This window comes from Corvus moneduloides, chromosome 9 (assembly GCF_009650955.1).
Source record: "Corvus moneduloides isolate bCorMon1 chromosome 9, bCorMon1.pri, whole genome shotgun sequence".
In the NCBI taxonomy this organism is placed as follows: Eukaryota; Metazoa; Chordata; class Aves; order Passeriformes; family Corvidae; genus Corvus; species Corvus moneduloides.
The window spans coordinates 11,416,449-11,435,446 of NC_045484.1; the positions used below are offsets into that span (position 1 = coordinate 11,416,449).

General features: G+C 37.6%; 1 protein-coding gene across 3 annotated transcripts in view; it reads left to right on the forward strand.

Moving 5' to 3' along the window:
- The window catches only part of VAV3 (vav guanine nucleotide exchange factor 3), a 151,609-nt gene that overhangs the window by 54,428 nt on the left and 78,183 nt on the right, over nt 1–18,998 (forward strand). For all 3 annotated transcript variants that reach the window (XM_032117752.1, XM_032117754.1, XM_032117753.1), the window contains exons 5-15: nt 3,160–3,268; nt 5,909–6,001; nt 6,097–6,165; nt 9,430–9,533; nt 11,495–11,594; nt 12,919–13,014; nt 14,671–14,739; nt 17,184–17,270; nt 17,725–17,810; nt 18,183–18,315; nt 18,614–18,723. In XM_032117752.1, the coding sequence (XP_031973643.1) occupies nt 3,160–3,268; nt 5,909–6,001; nt 6,097–6,165; nt 9,430–9,533; nt 11,495–11,594; nt 12,919–13,014; nt 14,671–14,739; nt 17,184–17,270; nt 17,725–17,810; nt 18,183–18,315; nt 18,614–18,723 (1,056 nt within the window). The remainder of the gene's footprint in view (nt 1–3,159; nt 3,269–5,908; nt 6,002–6,096; nt 6,166–9,429; nt 9,534–11,494; nt 11,595–12,918; nt 13,015–14,670; nt 14,740–17,183; nt 17,271–17,724; nt 17,811–18,182; nt 18,316–18,613; nt 18,724–18,998) is intronic.

Genomic DNA, 18,998 nt, shown 5'->3' on the forward strand with positions numbered 1-18,998 from the left:
TTCTGGGTAAGTGTTTGCAGGATTGTCAGGATACTCTTATATCCTATGGCTAGGATCTCTCAAGATCCGTGAGGAATCATGTTGGACAAGGGCTAGATCGGAGCTCACTGTTCCAAGGCTCAAAGTTCACCAGCACTCATTGCATGTCATGTGCTGTAATGTGAGAAACAAGCTGCTGTTCACACCAGGGATTTTTTTTTCTTCATTGCCTGTAAAGAAGGGAAACCTTACCATGATTGGCATTGCTCAATTTATCACTTTCCCTGCAAAGCTTGTCCTCATCTCTGCAGCCACCTGTCTCATAGATAATTGTTTCACTCTGTGTAGCCAAGTGTGCAGAAAGTGGGAGTTGCAGTCTCCTCTGAGACCCAAGTGGGCAAGAGGTGGTGTCCTTATCTCTTAGATGTGGTGGCATTATAACAGTTTAAAAATAATAATTCCACCAGTTGTTAAATGGGTATATAAATTCAGCACTGGGAGACAGTGTTTCATTAAAAAAAAAAAGCTAACAGAGCATACCAAAGAAATTGATTCATAACTCTTCTTGTGCAACTAATTATGAATATTAACTGAAATTTAATAGTTGCATGCTGTCTCAATTGTGGAGAAAGCAATTCAAGAATAAGAAACAAATGTGCTGTTGAATGATGCAAATGGCCCACATTTTTTAGTTTCCATCAATTTTTAGTAAGCTTACTTGAAATTAATTTAATTGTCCCTGAGTTTAAATGGTGTCTAAAGAATTTAAAATTAATTTAAGTCTTTTTGTCAGAAAGAGCTATAGTAGTTAAATGTTTCTATCCTTACTCTTGCCTTTCTGCTAGCTTTTTTTCCCTGGAGCAGAGGTGATAGAATGGAGTGTGTCTGCGGCATCTGACATCTGCCAGTGTTTAATGTGAAGTGCTAGCACACCATCACTGCTAGTGGAAATGGAGATGTTGGACTAACCTGTTGTTTTTTACTCTGAAGGATTTCAGTGTTGTCTTCAGCAGGAAAAATCTCAAAATTGTCAGGATATCTGATCCAGTTTCTATATTATTATTGTGACACAACTGCTTTCAACATCTTTTAGAGTTCTTTTGTAGACATACACTAAGAAATATGAGTGAAAGATATGGGCTTGATATAGCGCTAGCACAAAGTCAGTAACACTCTAGCAGGGCTGATTGTAATGAAGTTGAATTAGCCGAGGGTAGAGTTGAGCATTGACTTCCAGCTTTATTTCTGCAGTTTGGGCAACTGGAGGATATCGCTTGTGCATACTCAGTTTCGTTGGACTGTCTGATTTTCAGTTTGATTTCTTTCTTCATTTTTGTGTAGCTGAAGGTTGCATGAGATGATCCAGATCCTGGTTTATGGTGTGGAGGTACAGTACCTCAGTGCTGACTCTGCAGTCTTTGGTGTATTTTACCCCAGTCCTTTCTTCAGGCAGTGTAGTGGTCTGGTCCAAAATACTCATTACTGTTTACCTTCTGTGAGAGAAGAATTAGGAGAAACGCAAAGCAGGCACCAAACTTGAAAGAATATAAAGAAGTTTGTTAACAGAACTAAAAGAAGAAAAAAAAAAAAATCATACCACACCTTCAGAACTCTTCTCCTCCCACCACCTTTCTCCCTTCTCCCACTGACAATGTAAAAAGACAACCCTTGAGATGTTCAGTCTGTTTATCACTTCCATAATAACCTTGTTCAGTCCATGTAGGAAGAGGAGTCTCTCTTGCCCATGCTATGAAAACATTATCACAACGAGACAGCCGCCCAGGTTGGTTCTCTGCTTGCATGTGAGTCCCTTCCCCCCCCGACTTGCAGCTTTTCCCACAACTGCTTTCGAGGGTCCACTCTTGAAGTTTTTTGGGGTACAATTTTAAAGTTGAGCCGTTCAGAAACAAAAGTTCTCTTCACCCATCTCTGGGAGCATTTCATCTCTAAGAACAGAGGCCCTCCTCCTTCCCTGGGAGCAAAGGGTCTTCCTCATCTTCATCTTTAGGACTATCTCTGGGAGCGTCTCTAGGAACTGAGGTTTTCTCCTTTCCCATTTGGAGCAAAAGTCCTCATCGCTCCCTGTTCAAATTTCTCATGAAATTACAGCTGCTTCAGCATCTGCCTATCTCAGTGCAGGTGCTTTTGCTCTCAAGTACAAGTTAAACGCTCCACCCCCCATGCCTTCATGAAATTACAACGGGTACTCTGATACGTCATAGCTTCACAACTGAATTTCAGCTTTAAGCATCTCCTCTTTCTCTTCCCTCAGGTTTTCAGCTCTCCACAGCACTAAAAGGGTTAATCTCACCTGGGATTAAGAGTATTGCTGTTGGACACATGACCTCTGCCGGACAGCGGTGCAGCTTCAGCTGAATCTTGGCCGCCCTGGAGAGGGGGAGCCGAGCTGCTCCGGCTGCCCACAGCAGGGCTGGGGGGGGGTTCCGCAGGTGGAACAGGGCCCGTCGGCTCCAGGATGGCCTGGCCTGGCCTGGCCTGAGCAGGGCCTGGGCCGGGCCCACTGGCCCCCACATGGGGCCTGCAGCCACCTGTCCCAGCACTGGAAACGAGACAGAGCTCTGCCTGGGGTGTGTCTATTCTTAAGTGTGGATCACAGAGACAGTCACAATTTTAAGTGGCTCAAAGAATTGTCCATATTCAAACTGGCCAGCTGATAGGTTCTGTCAGGTCACAGAGGAAGCTGTAAGCACCTCTTTGCAAGAACATCACTTCTGGGACTATGCTTGCTAATCCATGACAGGCAGGCAGAACTGTAATAGTGTCTCATATCCCAGTGTAGTGGGATGCCAGGCAATGAGGAGAGGCAGCTCCTCTTCACTGGATGTGGTGGGAAAAGAGTCAAAGAGAAGAGGGCAACTGAATTGTATCTTGTGACAAAACTGTCCTGATGTATTGGTTTTGCTGTCTGGTTTAGTTTCCATGTGGTTCTAAATGAATGTAGTCTTCAGTATTGTGTTGATTTTGTACAAATTTATTTTAAGTTAATTGAGAAAAGAAAATTAATGGACTTAATTTCCCTTAATGAGTTATTTTCATTAGATATTCTATTAATTAATTTGTTTGTTTACTGTAGAAACTTTTCCTGTGAGTAGTCCCTTGTAGAGCTGATGGTACTTTGTCTGTGCTGCATAGCTTTTTTTTCTTGTCTCGTCTTTTCAGTGAAACTGGTGTTGAGGAAGATGAGGAGTTGTATGATTGTGTCTATGGAGAAGATGAAGGTGGGGAAGTTTATGAAGACCTAATGAAAGATGAAGCAGCACAGCAACCTGTATGTTTTCCAATTTCTAGCTGCTTTGGAACAATAGCAGTTAACTTTTTGAAAGTTGAAATGATGCCTTTATAGATAGTTTCAGTGACGCTCCTGCTTACTTGCATCTGGAGTTGTTGCATCAGAGCATTATCTCCTGTGTAAGACTTTGCAGGCTGTTTGGGTAAAGGGGAAAACATTAACTATAGTAAGTAAAAAAAAAAAGTAATTATTTTGTTGGATAGTTTTGACTAGTAAAATTTACCAGCTATTTTAAGAGCAGTTACTAACATTTTCAAGTTGCTTACTTGAAAATGTCCTACCTCCAAAATGGTTACAATATTGGGAAATTATTGTGTTTAATATTGTTTCAGCTGTTGTTTGGACAACTAGCCTAACAAGGAAAACTGAGAATTGTTTCAAATTATTAATTTCTTGCTTATTTAACCTTGTAGATTTGTTGATCATTTGGTTGTCATTATGTTGCAAAGTAAACTGTTCCACTAAGTTTTCTCTAGGAGTAGCTGAACTTCAAAGGCAGCTTTTCTTACCTGTGCTGGTATCACACATTATTTTTTATTCCTTCTTTCCTTTTGTTTATTGCACTCAAATGATAGATTTTTTTTTGGTACACATAGAAAAATTGGTATGTTAATTTCTGCTGAAAGTGTCTGTGTTAGTGATTTCTTTGGGTTAGGTGACCACAAAATTGAAGTAAAAGGTTTTAAGTGGAATCCCAGGATTTTTTTGCATTGCTCATATGAGTGTTGAACAGCAAACCCCCAAATTTTGCAAATGTATATGAACTATTGAGTACAGCAACTTCTGTATTGGGGCAAATACTGCAAACATTTTGAACAGTATTGAGCTAAAGATAAAAAATAGCTGAATGTCTAAATAATGTCAAATTCTAATACTTTATAGAGAATAATAAATTACAGTTAACTGTTACAATGTCTTCTTACTTCTACAAAAGAATTTGGGAATAAATGATACATTTGAGATGAGGGTGACGATCAGATGATGATGCTCACAAAGCACAGTTCTTCTGATAAGGCTGTATTTTTGCAAAGTGGTTACTTGTGTCTGCATCTGATAAAGATGGAACCTCAATGTTCATTGTGGGAAAATGAAGAACTGCATAAATTGGGTTTTCAAGAGTAATTTCTGAAATTGCTGCACCTGGTAGATGAGTGAGAAGTCATGCTCCGCTTGCAGGAGCTGGTTGTGGAGTCATATGGAGACGAAGAGAGAAGGGTAAAGGAGATCAGTCAGAACAGTGACCAAGCTTTATTTACCTGTGTGTTTGCAGCTTGGCGTCTTGTTGAGATGGTAGGAATACATTTCCCACTGTAAGATAGCCAAGCTGTCTAGGAGCTGTATGTGGCTCATGGACAGTGTAAGTGTGGCTTACTCTTTGCTGTGCTGTGCTTAGCAGGTGTGTCCAGTAGCCTGGCAGCAGAGAGGGAGTGGAAGGAGTCTAACTCTTGAACATACTAGGAGCTAAATATTCAAATTTTAATCTAGAAATTTTGCGATTCCTAGAGGAGAAAAGTCTTTTGTTCAAAAGCTGAAAATGTTTTTTCTGAATGGAAAGAACTGTAGTGCTAAATTTCTACTCCTGACTCTCCCTGTATTTGAATAACATCTAGTCATCAGGTCTGTGTGCAGCACAGGGATTCTCTGCACTGGATGAAAATAGGTAAGATAAACCAGGGATATGCTGAAGGATGTTGCAAACTGATAAATATGCTTCAGAAAGGACGTGATAGGCCTGTTGCTTAGTAAGATACTGCTTATTGTTGTTGGAGAAAACATTTTGGATCAGTTACTGCTTCTAACTGCAAGAGCCTATCCAGTTACTGTGTCAAACCTCCATGCTGACCTCTGTATCTCCAGATCTTCTGTGCCTTGCTTGACATGAATGGTTCCATATCATCTTCCAGTTATTTACTCTTTTATTTGAAATCAGATTTTATTGAAGTTGTAATGCTGTAAATCCTATCTTGGGTACGAGTGCTTGTAAACTATTTTTATGGAGTCCTGTAATTACTGATAATTACTTCCATGTCCTGTGAGTCTGGTGGTTTACATGGAAAAATCCCAGGGTCTTGTTGGAGACACACACATACATATACAAGAGCTGAACTTTGAGGTCGCTGCACTTCCTGATCTGAGGACATATTCCTATTGGATCTGAAGAGAAAGCTCCCCTTGAGAAATAAAAATGGAAAACTGTAAATAAGTACAAGGATTAGACTGAATCCAATATTTATTGCAATGTAAAGTTGCTTACATGATTTAGCCCCATTAAGTTTAGTGGAATTATTAACTGCTGAGTGTTTTAAATAGGATTTCTCAGTCTGGATGTAAATTAAATGTGACCTTGTATTACATCTTCCAAAGTACCTGCTGATACTTCAGTGTTTTATATCTAAACATTAACTTTTCATAATATTACTTTGATTTTGATTTTACTAAAGTCATCAGCTAATTGAACATTAAAATATTGTTGGTTATTGCTGTCATCTTTGGAGGCTGCAGTACTCAGAGAATGTCAGGAAGCAGTTATCCTAATTGTGTAATTCTAAACAAATAAAACCATTTGTTATCCATTAGGTGCCTGTTAATGACTTAAACTTGACTCCATTGTAATTGCAGAAATGTCCTGAAAACGACATAAGAAGCTGTTGTCTTGCTGAAATAAAGCAAACTGAAGAGAAGTACACTGAAACACTGGAATCAATTGAGAAAGTAAGATGCTGCTTTCAGACTTGTAACATGCATTTTTATAGTAGTCTAGAAGATTGACTATTGTAATTCTATGTATATATATATTTTTCTTGCAGTTTTTCATGGTGCCATTAAAAAGGTTTCTGTCAGCGTCAGAGTTTGATACTGTTTTCATCAATATTCCTGTGAGTAATTGTATATTTAATGAAGAGTTATGAGGTTCATAGTTGATTGTGATATATTTGTGTTACCGCACAAAATGATTATTTGAAATACAATGTACAGTGTGTTTATGTGGATATTTGTTGATTAAAAAGGATGTGCACTACCAATTTTTTTTTCTGCTTGAGGGAATAAGGTAGATAAATGGTATTAGTGTGTGTGAGAGTGAATTGCTATAAACTGGAGTATTTTTGATCCTTAAAAGCTAATAATTTCTAGAAGTGAATCTTTGAATAAATGCTCATATTTTAATGATGGTACAAAGTTGTGACTGTTAGGTTACCTATCACTGTATACTGTCTATTTATAGCTGCTTTGCAAATCCTTGTAAGTGCCCTGGCTCTTACATCATTGACACACTTGAAAGTTATCATATCTCACAATTTTGCATTCGGAATCTGGCGCTGGAAAGGATAAGGAAATCCTCTGTGAACTATCTAGGAAACCTTGTATTGAAAACAATAATGGTCTCTGTGATCGCTACTTTGTGCCATTTATTTTTGGCTTAATCAAAACAGTATGACAATTTACATATATTTTTAGTTGATAAGTGTTCAGCATGTCTTTACTCTGTTTGACTGTAAAGGAAGAGATCAGAAATGGTCTGAAGCCTCTCTCAACACAGACAAATGAAAGCAATGTTCTTTTATGAGGCCTTTGTAAGGCAAGGGTCCCCAGAGTGTGGCCCATGGGCCACATCAAGCTATTATTGCTTGTAGAATATCACCTCTGTTTTGGCCATCTCTGGCATGTCCAACAGGTTCTTAGGTTGTAGGAGGAGGTGTTGGGGATTTTATTTTATTCTATGAGAACCTGGCCTGTCTGTCAAAATGTTTTGGTTGCTGTTCCAACATCATCCTGATAGAAGGTAAGTTACGACAGTTATTATACTGATGGTACCTGACCCCTTGCCATATTTGTTCCTCAGTAAAGTTATCACTCTGCCTCTTAATTGCTGTCATGTCCTTCACTTCGAATATTAGTCCAAAACACTGTCACAGATATCAGTAACTAGCTTGTCCTCTTGAATTACATCAGCTGCCTGTAGAGATCCCTTTGCTTTTGAACTTACATTTTAAATTTATATTGTCTTACATTAGTATTTCTTACTCATTGCAAATAAAGCCATGATGTGTCCTACCTAAGCTACTGTACACCTCTTTCCTAAGGCTCTGTGTGCCCAGGCGTATTGACATGTTTTTTGAAAGACCTAGTTCCAGTCAGTGGAAACACTGCACAAGGGTACAAAAAGGGCTTGAATGCTGTAAGCACAAACAGGAAGGTCAGCCCACTCACTACTCCTTAAAGGTGTGTAAGGGGATCGTGTAAGAGTAAAAAGAACAGAACCTGTTTATTTTAAACTAGGGAGAGACACAGTAAATGGTTACGTTTGGGTTGTTTTATTTTGCTTATTGTTGTCAGCATTCAGTATTCTGCTGTTAGAAGATGCTGCTTGTTTCCAACTCCAGGAGCAGTTCATAGGCATCCAATAACCTTAAAAGAAATACAGGACTTGGCTTAGCCAAAAATATTTGCAAACGCTTTGTCTGCTCAGACCTTGTCTGTGTGGCAGTTCCTCAGCAGGAAGGCTGGAAGGCAGTGGAAGCTTGTTTTAAACTAAAAATAGCTGTTACAAAGAGTTCTGCAGCAGAGTGAGATGTGAAGAGCAAGTGCTGTGTTCTCAGAGCAGGATGGATTTTCCTCTGTGAAGGGGTTTTGGTGAAGGATTGTTTCCTTTGAGTGATGTTACAGTCCTTAAATAGACTCTAAAAAATGCTTGCTGGATCAACTGCTGATATCAAAATATTTTGTGGAAAAAACCTCCAAACCAGTTACCCCAAATTACTCACCAGTCTAAAGAGAGTGCCTTTCACTGGCACTCATGTTTCTGAGTTCTGTTCTTTAAAGTGAATGTATGGTTTTATATTTGTGTATGGCTCTATATTTGTGTCTGTATACATCTGTCTATATTACATATATATGCCTTTGTATGTACATCTGTCTATGTGTGCATCCATATATAGATGCTCTTATATGTGCACCTGTGCATGCTTTTGAATTATATATATGGACATACAGAGAGAAAGAGAGATGAAGCTATGTGTAACACATACTGAAGTGTTGGAAAATTCATTAACTTCAAATGATGATAGCATCAGTTTAGTTTGAAACCTGACTTTGAATTAGAGATAGAAACCCAAAAAGACCCATTGTCCCCTTAGCATTAAGCTGTTTTTCAGGGATATTGCTTAGTTGAGTCCCTATGTGCTCCTTAGAAAATGTGCTCCTGTTCCCAGTACATTAATTAGGAAGCATTTCTGTAATAGTGTCTGTCTTCTGCAACTTAAAATTCTGAGGATAAAGCCATACAGTTGCTAGCGACTGAACTGGATCTGCTTCAAGATTCTGCACCCTCATCAGTGATGTGGTTGACCCTGTATATACTGTTAGTGTGAAGTGAAATGTTCTAACTTAGTTCTCAACTCAATATTGAATATTATTTTTGTAGTATATAATTCCTTGCATTAAACCATCTTCTATGGCTTGCTCTTTTAAACAGTCCTCTCTTTTTCGTTCCAGTGGTCTGTGTACTACTTAGTTATCCAGATTTCAAAACTTCTTAACCTGTTTTGACTTAATTTATTGTGAATTTTCTGACAGTGTCCATACAGTGTTAAGGCTGATGCAATGTCTTGTAGTTTAGGTATAATAGTGTATAAGCAAAGGAGAGTTGCAACAACAATCAAAGAGCAAATCTTTCTGCAATATTCTTTTCTTTCTCTCAGACATTAGTTATGTGCTGTATTGGAAAACTCATTATGATTGCAGTTAATTTAGCATTAGGACATCACTAATTGACCAATGTAATGTACAAAACTAATTTGTCACAGCTCAGGGACATGAATCATTACTTCATCTTGTCACTAAAGCATTTACTTGACTTGCTTAATTTTAAAATTATCATTATAAATGGAAGGTGAATTAACAGTGTACATTCTAAGCTAGAATAAATTAGTCTCTAATAGGTAGTTCTTGGAGTTTAGTTTTTCTTGTTGCACTATACAGAAAATCTGCCAAACCTTGAAATTAGATTCTATTCTCAAATAATCTGTTTTTCAATGTATTGAAATTAATGGGTCTAACATGAAATAATTTATTTTTATATTCAAAGCTTTAAGCCATTCTGTTTTTATAAAGCTTTTCCCCTCCCCATTACTGTTTTTAAGGATTTGGTGAAAATTCACAGGAATCTTACACAGGACATCAATGATTCCATTGTTAACAAAAATGGTCAGAACCTGTATCAAATTTTTATTAACTACAAGGAAAGGTAAGATTTAAGCACTCTTACTAATTGTGCTAATATGTGCTCGATTTGGTATTTTACTGTATTTTTGTTTGATGAATATTACGGAAACAGGATTAAATTCAATGTAAGTATACTTATCAAGCTAGTTTTGGTGTTTTGAGCCTGAAAGTCAAAATGCAACCTATTGTTTTATGAGCCCTCCCTCTTAGCCCAGTTTTGGCAATATCGTTACTTAGACAGGTAACATATCTTTTTAAGGAAACTTAAATATCTTATTTTACACAGCATTTTTTTTCATGCACAAAATCCCAGATATTTTATAGTATGTATAAGTACTGTTTAACAGATTAAAAAAAGGGTATTTATTAGGGATATTTCAGATTAAAGAAGACAAAGAAGTCATAAATGGAAAGACAAGAAAGCAGATGTAGAAGAGAGAAGAGACTATGGTCTTGCTTTACCCTGAGTCAAAGGTGTGACTTTAAAGGCCCTTTGCCTTCAAGCTTTGAAAAGCAGCCAAGCTGATAACAGGATAGCTCTGGCAACATGCCATACCCTGTGGGCTAATTGCCAGGTTTTTTACCAACCTTTTCATATTGTTCCTTCTGCCAGCACTGAACAGCTGTTGGACTATATAGATTAATTTATATACCTATGGTACTTGGCTGAAAAACACTTACTCTGTTGGCTACATTGCTGACCTGTCTTAAAGTAACCCTTGGGTTTTTGGTTAAAAATTAGGTCCTTCTGGGAGCAGAGTGGGAAGGACGTAGGGGAGCTAATTGGATTTGCTTCAGGGTGATGCGTGAAGGAGGATTATTGCAGTAATAATTGGTGTGTGAGCAACTGGACAGCAGCATCCAAAGAATGGTAGATGGGACGATTTTCCAAGGGAGGAGGGTGTCCCAGGCTGCCCATAAACTGTCCTGCTTTCAGAGACCCTCTGTCTCAGCTTCTAGTTTGGAGCAGGACATAATTATTTCCCAGGCTGTTAAACTTTCTGCTGCTGTAGGAGGGAATCAGGGGACAAGGAGTTGTTCTGGAAAATGCTTATCTTTCAAAAGTTGTTCTGAAATGTGTGCCAGAAGAGGAACAAAGGGCACTGAGAAGAAATACCAAGTTTATATTATTAAAAAAAGGGAACAGAGGTTGATGCAGTGTCTGAACCATACAGTGATTACAAGTAATCAGAAATGATACATTTTAAATCAGTGTCATCACTTTATTATGAAAAAAAGATTTAAATAAAAGGGTAAAGGTTAAGTGACAGTAAAAGAAATTTAAGAGACCTCAATGGAAGGATCGTAGGAACCCACCAAAAAGGGTTTGAAGCATATGGAAGAAATCACCTCAAGAAATTGATGAAATGGTGAAAGAAGAGAGCACTCTAGGCACTGGAACTAGCAGAAAGAAGCACTCCACACAGAAGCAAGAAACTCCTGTCATAAAACCAGGCTCCTTCAGAAAGCATTGCTTCACCTGACATCTATTGAAAATTTCTTGAGATTTTATATGCTGTTATTTTGATCTGAGAGCTCACACCTGATAGAAACTGTTGGCAGATCAGTGTGGATAACCTACAAGTTCTTTAAAGGATAGCTGTAATTAATCCTAGTAAGCCTGTGCTCCAGATTTTATTCATTACAACCTTGGAAGTCTACATTGCTGTAAACACTACAGACTGTTCTGTTCAACAGAAATTTTGCTTCTTTTTAATGAATCCTGTATTGATCAGAATGTATTTATATATATATGTGACTGTTAAAGGAAATGCATGATTTTAGGCCATTTTGCAAGTAGAGCAAAACTGTTCTCCTGAATAGTCTTCATTCATTCATGCTGCCCATTTGAACACATGGCTAAATTCTATCCTTGCTTATTTAAGCACTAATCCTTTTGAAAGAAGGATTGTGAAAAAATGATCAAGGGTTGTTTTTGAATAAACAAATGTTCCTTTTATCCTTCCTCTTGCTTTGATTTAGGTTGGTTATTTATGGACAGTACTGCAGTCAAGTGGAGATAGCGATATCGTGCTTAGACAATATCTCTAAGACAAAAGAAGACGTTAAATTGAAGTTAGAGGTATCAGTATTTTTTAACATAAATATATATGTACACACACGATACCATGTGTTTCTCTGCGTATGTCCTGCTTTCACTGAAGTCAAAACCTTTATGATGACAAAACTAGCTGGGCTGATAAGTGAATGTGCTTCTCTTCATTCTTTTGGAACCTCTGATCAAATGAAAATGTGCTCCATATACAAAAGCGCACAGCCTGGTCCTGAAGTGAAGGGAGTTTTGCTACTGACATTAGCAGAGTTAGGGTTTTCTTTCAGGAAGTGACCATCAGTGATACCCTTCCATTTATCAGGATATCTCAGCTAGAACACAGAATTGCAGAACCACAGAGGTTGGGAGCGACCTGTAGGCTGAACAAGCCCTTGTCTCATAGCCTCAGGGTTGTCTGCCATGACCCCTGGGTCCTTTCTGCAGAGCTGCTCCCTACCTGCTCAGCCCTCAGGGTTAGCATGTCCCTGGCTAGTGCCTACCAGGTGAAGGACTTTGCTTTTGCCTTGTTGCCTTTGTGTGAGGTTTGTGCTGGACATGCCCTGATAGGTGTCAGCTGCACCTCTGAGCTGTGCTGTCTGCAGACCTGCTGTGAGTGTCCTGTGTCTTTTGCTGCAGATCAGTGCCAATGGCATTAAAGCGCAGGAGGCCTTGGACAAAGCCCTGAAGAGCTCTGTTTGCAGCTGTCCCTCAGGTAGTGCAGGAAACATTAGTCACTGCACTTTTTGAACCTCATAATCCAGTCAGTTTTTTATAGACCTGGAGCATAACATCCCAACCTGGATATTACAAGATGAAGCCTTGGAAAAGTCAAGGTAGACTCTCCCCACCCATTCAAAGATCTAGCCATTTCATCGTGGAAAGCAGTCGAAGTAGGTCAAGCATTGATTTACCATGGTAAATCCATGCTGGATATTCCCCATATTTCTTCTTCATGTGTCCAGATATTGCTTCCAAGAGGACTTGCTCCACAATTTTTGCAGTGAAGTGCTGAAGTGAGACTGACTGGCCTGTAGTTTCCATGATTACCTTTTGCCTTTTTTTTTTCCCCTTCCCCATAGGTATATACATAGATTTTTTTTTTTACCTGTATGGGATGCCTAATTTCTGTTCCCTTTGTTCTACTCTCTCATGCATGTTGAAACATCTAAGAACAAGTGACTAGATGCAGGCTTTGTTTAGTATTGCCGTATCAACTGTTTTTCTTCACTTTGTTGATATTATTTATCGTAAGGTTAATATAGTTGCTTATATGTCACTGAATTTTCATATATATCACTTAAATAATTTTATTTTCTAACTCTATTGTCTTACTTTTTCTTCTGCTTTGAACTAGGAATGTTCCAAGAGGGCCAATAATGGGAAGTTTACATTGCGGGATCTCTTAGTGGTTCCAATGCAGAGAGTGCTGAAGTATCACCTACTGCTCCAGGTATCTTACTTTTGAAATTTAAGGAGGCTGAGAGAAAAACGTGAGTGTTTATCATCAGTGGGTTGTAAAAATGAAAGCTAAGTGTCTTTATCAAAGGAAGGTGATTGACACTTCCCTAGATAGGTTATGAAATAAAATTCAGTCAAGTGCAGGGTTTCTCCCAGAGATCATTTCTTAGAGCTGAAGCATATCTGGGGGAGATCGAATAAAACACGATTGTTTCCTCAGTACCTGGACCTTTCATTGTTGGTGTGTTCAAGATGGTTGGTAGTACCAAACCATAATCATGGTACTTGGAAATGTGAACCATTACCCCCCAAAAGAGGCAGCTGGGCAATCCATACAGCATACATTTAAGGTACTTCTTTGCTGTCATAAATTGCAATTAAGCCATATTTATTTTGAGATGCTTCTTGTTATAACCCACAAAGCATTAGCTTTTGCAGTTAGTCCTGTAATAAGGGTGGAGAGTCTTACAAATTTAATTTGATAGCTGTGCCGGGAGACTCATTAGTTCAGCTGCAAAGAAATGTGTTACTATATTAGACTGTCAGCCCTGCTGATGCTTGTAAAATGTCATTTTAAAAAGATCTACTACTTATATATGGAGTATAATTTTGAGTCTGCAGAACAACATACATTTTGTAATATTAAATTTTTGAAATACTTCTATAAATGAGTCATCAATATGTTGATCAATGCAAAATTGGAAAAAACAAAACGAATGGTATGACTTCTTTTAAAAAAACCCATGGGATCTGACTCATGATTTTATAATCAACATGTATATTCTCGGAAGATGATATACAATGTCACTATGCTCTGTGTAACACTGTCTATATGTTGTACAAGAAAAATATTTTACAGACTTGGAAAGAAAATAATGAATAAATTATTAGAATTGTAATGCAAATATAAGTATTAATTATAATGATAATTAATAATTATAAATAATAATTATTAATTGTAATATGAGTATAAAAATACTATTTAATTTCTTATGATTTTACTAAGTTATGTGAGTGGAAATGTATTATTGCCTCAAATTATAAAGAAGAAATGACCTGTTTCCCCAAGAGGTTACACTTCCGCTTCATAAAGCCCAAGAAACCTGTATTTTCCATATGGAAAGTGACTAAAAGAATTCTTTGAACGTGTAAATTTGTATGTTTTCTGAGTCAGCTTCCTCTTAGGTATAATGAGACAGTGACTTTTAAGCTGTGCATGCTTCAGCTGAGGTTTTACTGCCAGTATGGATCCCTGTCTGTGGACAAGTGCATGCTTTGGAAGAGGATGAAATACCATGTAGCTATGTGTAAATGAACTTGTGTTGTTTACCTGGGCTTCCAGCATGCACATACAGTAATGATCTGATTTGGCAAGTTTTAAGCACTAGACAGACTAAATTCACTTCTCGTGATGGTTCATTAGCAACTAAAGTCAGTGTTTAGGCTGTACAGCGATCATTACTAAACACTTGCCAATTAACTGCAATAGGCCCCACTCACTGACAGGCTGCTCACTGTGGGGATGAAAATGCCTATTCTTGGGTTGTATTTTCTGCTTTATTTTTTGGGGGGTGGGGATGAGCAATGATGATGTCAATTTAAAATGTGACAGGCATTGGGTGGAAAGTTTCAACTGCTTTGTCCACAGGAGCTGGTAAAGCACACTGCTGATCCCATGGAGAAGGCAAATCTAAAACTGGCACTTGATGCAATGAAGGTGAGTATTTATGGCAGTGAAGGATTTATGTCTGCTGGCAGTTAGAATGGTAGCTCAAAACTGTATTTCCTGGAGGAGATCATGTTCTTCACATTTCAAACATGTTTTCACAGGTTCCTGTGAGCTTTCTATGTCATGGCAAGTATAAAGATGAGGGTTTTGTTCAAGTCTGGGAAACAAGTTCAGTAGTTTTCTGAAGCAGAGGGTTTGTGAAATGGAACTTCCCCATTTCGGGTTACTTTTGCATTTGCTGAAAAACAGGTGTTTCAATCATGTTGGTCTTGCTTCTGAAATTTAGAAATATTTCTACTACTGTAAGCCAATTTGAATCAAGGTCAGTAATTTCCCAGTGTGATGGACAGCTATCTTTCTTCACAAGACCTTTTTCTGTCATCCTAATATGATCTCTGTGGCTTTACCTTTGAAAGCAGTAGCATCTTTCTGGAGGTAGGGTACCTGTCACTATACAATCACCTGCAAGTGGTACAAACAAATACTTTATAGGATAGCTTTATAGAATAGCTGTGCTGCCTTGTGCATAAGGTAATATGTGTTCTTCTGCACAGCTTCAGAAACAAAGCACAGGTCTGCTTCACTTGGCTTCAAGATGGTGACATTCATGTGTTGGAATTGCGAAGTTTTTTCTAGTCTTTGTGGGGAAAGGAGCCAACGTGACATAAATTATATCTCCCATTGTAATCTGTATGTTCCACAGTAGATGCTGAAGTCAGACTAAGTTAGTTTTGGGTCACACAGCTGTCTCCTATTTTGTGACTGTCTTGAATGCCTGGAATACAAACCAGCTCACAAATGAGATTTTTAGTTCCCTATTTTGTTATCCATTTTTGTGCAAAGAGTGTAGAGGAATGGACACCATGATAATTTCCCTCGGAGAGGTGCCTGAAAAGAGATGGCACAGTGTTTCATCCATCTAGTAGCAAGCCATGCATCCTGGTTGCTGCTAATTGGCTAGGAAAATAACTCTGTTTTATATTTACTCCTGCTTTTTCATTCCCATTTGCTGGCTTTCTTCATAGTTGGTGTCTGTTGGACTGAAAAATCAAAGAAATCTCTTGCCAGAGTGGCTGTGGCAGATACATGCTGGCTGGCAGGATGTAACCAAACAAAATATCACAAAACCTTACCCCCACCCTCTCCAAACCCACAAACCCCCTGAGGTATGAGCGTCTTTCCTTTAGGTTGCAGCATTGTTCCCATTCTGATTTACTGTAGTCCCTGCCACTGTAGTAGAAATAACAGTGTAGCATTGGTGTTTTGCTCATAAAAACCCTGGTGTCTCTGCTCAAAAAGAAAATGTCTTTGGAAAAACTGCTAGCAAAGTGGTACTGCCCCCCAGAAAAGAAAATTCTTGGTAGAGTTATGTTGTTGGATTTCTTTTAGCAGCAAGAAAAGGACATTATTTAATTTCTAAGCTAAGTCTTTAGGACTGATGTGAATGTGTCCTGCACAGATCCATTTGGGAAACTAGCATAATGACTGCAGCTATTCATGGATTCTGATTAAAAACATCTTAGGAAGATGATGTATTTTCCTCCCACCCTCTGAATTTGTGACTGTATTGAAGGGATACTGTAAAAGCAAGTTAGGAAGATGAGAATGCCTTTTCCAACTGCTGCTCTCAGCATCCCTGACCTTACCAATTACCTTTTCTGCTCACTCCTCATCTCTAGCCATAAACAGAGAAACCCCAGCAAATTGTCACTATTACTCAAGCATGTTCAGAGCATTTTAAAGCCTTCAGTGAAATGTGTACAGTACATGTTCTGGTAAAGGGCACAATAATGATCTCTGTGACTTCAGGTAGTATATCCCTTTTAAAATCTGCTGTGTAATGGCTTCTCTCTGCTGTGTGACAGTAAGAGCAAAATCCCACTACTGGGGCCACAGCTTTTTCTCTTCTAATAAGCACCCAGGTTTATGATTCGTTTACACCTTACATTCTGCTTTTGAGTTGCCTTATAGATGTTTTCTACTATAGTCTCTATTTTTTTCCTATTTACCTCAGATATGGGATGTTGACTGCTTTTTCAGTAGTGTGCTGCATAAATTATATTTCCATCTTTAATCTTGAAAATAAGACACTAAAGAAATACAGAAAAAATCAGCTCTTTTTTAGCATTTATTACTTGTTTCCCTCTTTTTTGATACTAAATTCATGTTCCAATAGATACTATGAAGAGTGTTGTATTATTGAAGATATGCAGATACTTTTTTCCTTCTTTATTTAGGCATACGTATTGGTAATTCTTGAATGATAAAGAGAATTTCAAGAGAAATTACTAAATATGTAGTTAAGTCAAAGATAAAATTAGAAATAAACTTGTCAAAATAATGTATTAAAGCAGTAAAATAATGTATTAAAAATGTATTTTTGCTATTAAAAAGTTATTTTTTTTCCTCCCTTTTGCTTGTTGGTACTCTAGGACTTGGCTCAATATGTAAATGAAGTAAAGAGAGATAATGAAACTCTTCGTGAAATTAGACAGTTTCAACTATCAATAGAGAATTTGGTATGTGATGTTTTTAATTTACATACAATTTTTAAATCACTTTTGATCAAAAATATTGATAGATGTATTTTTTTCCTCATTTCATATGAATTTATAGTATTCTTGGTAATATTTAAGTATAAGTATGCTTGATTTAGAATGACATGGGTATTAGAGTGCATAAATTTCTGCTTTTCTGGCTGTCAGTAGTTAAATATATTTGCATAGTTAAAGGTTTGTATGTGTACAGTGACTCTCAGGTGTTTTTGTAATGGGACATCCTTTCCCATTTGAAGACAAAACTAGAATGGACTGATTCTTTATAGTATGTAGTTTAGATGGTAGTGAGGAAAAGATGTTTGCTGGTCTGAAAAGTCGTTTTTTGGGGTAAAAGAAGTGAGTGGTCTAACATTGGAATGTGTTGTTATGTTCATACTTTTGCTGTATGGAATCATACATTCTGCTTCTGTTTCAGAACCATTCCCTCTTACAGTATGGGAGACCTCAAGGTGATGGGGAAATAAGGATAACCACGTTGGACAAGCGTGCAAGGCAAGACAGGTGATGGCATACCTTGTGGTGTTTGCTATTGAAAACCTGTTAAGTAACTCTGTAGATTTGAAGCCAGCCCATTGCTTCTTGGGGGCTTTCCATTCTGGTGGGCATTCACTGGGCCTGTCTACCATTTACCAAGTGAATGTGCAAAGTTACGAATGGAAAATTAGTTATTACATTATTATTTAAGATCACTGAGTCCCTTACAAGGAGTCGGTCTTAATCAAAAATACTTTCAGTGTTGGTTGTTTTATTAGCCAGTAGTTTAGCTCTTTGTCTTCAAAATTTAAGTGCCACTGGCAAAAGTGTGTAAAATAAGACTTTTTGGTGTTGGCTTTCGGGAGTGTTTTTAACCATCTCTGTATTGTATTTTCATAGGCATATCTTCTTGTTTGATCTAGCTGTCATTGTTTGCAAACGGAGGGGGGATAATTACGAAATGAAGGAAATAATAGATCTTCAGAAATACAAAATTACAAATAATCCCACTACTGATAAAGAAAATAAGAAGGTAAATATATGTTGCTAATTCACATAAAATGCTTATTTTTAGCAAGAATTTGAAGCATTTTTCAGGAGTTTAAAATGTAAATACATTTTCTTAGTGAATATTTAGAAGTTTCAACTTTATTTTGATACAATTAAAATGTTTGAGTAAGTCATTCTAAGGGAACACAATAATGTGTCTTGCTGTTCCCAAAATTAATGAATTAAAGAATATACAAATGCTTTGTTATTTTTAGGGGTTTTTTTCCCCCCTTTCCTTTCTTCATAACTATGACCTTTGTATTATCAATCTTCTTATGCAGTGGTCTTATGGCTTCTACCTCATTCATAACCAAGGTGAAAATGGTTTAGAAGTTTATTGCAAAACTAAAGACTTGAAGAAAAAATGGCTTGAACAATTTCAGATGGCTCTGTAAGTATATTTTTATTAGGGTAGAATCGCATTCATCACTCATGTAAGGATTTTGCTTAAATTATGATGAACTTTTGCCATGTTTTAATACAGTCTAGTTATTTTATTTGACATTCTGAGAAAAAACTGATTGACATCTTCATCAACAGTATTTCCCTGAAATTCGTCTTGGAAAAGGAAGAGGGCACTCTAGGCTATGTAGTACTTTCCAACTTTGCTGCTAAAACTGTTTTAGTAATGATGTCTTAAGCAACCATGGGGAAACATTAATTATT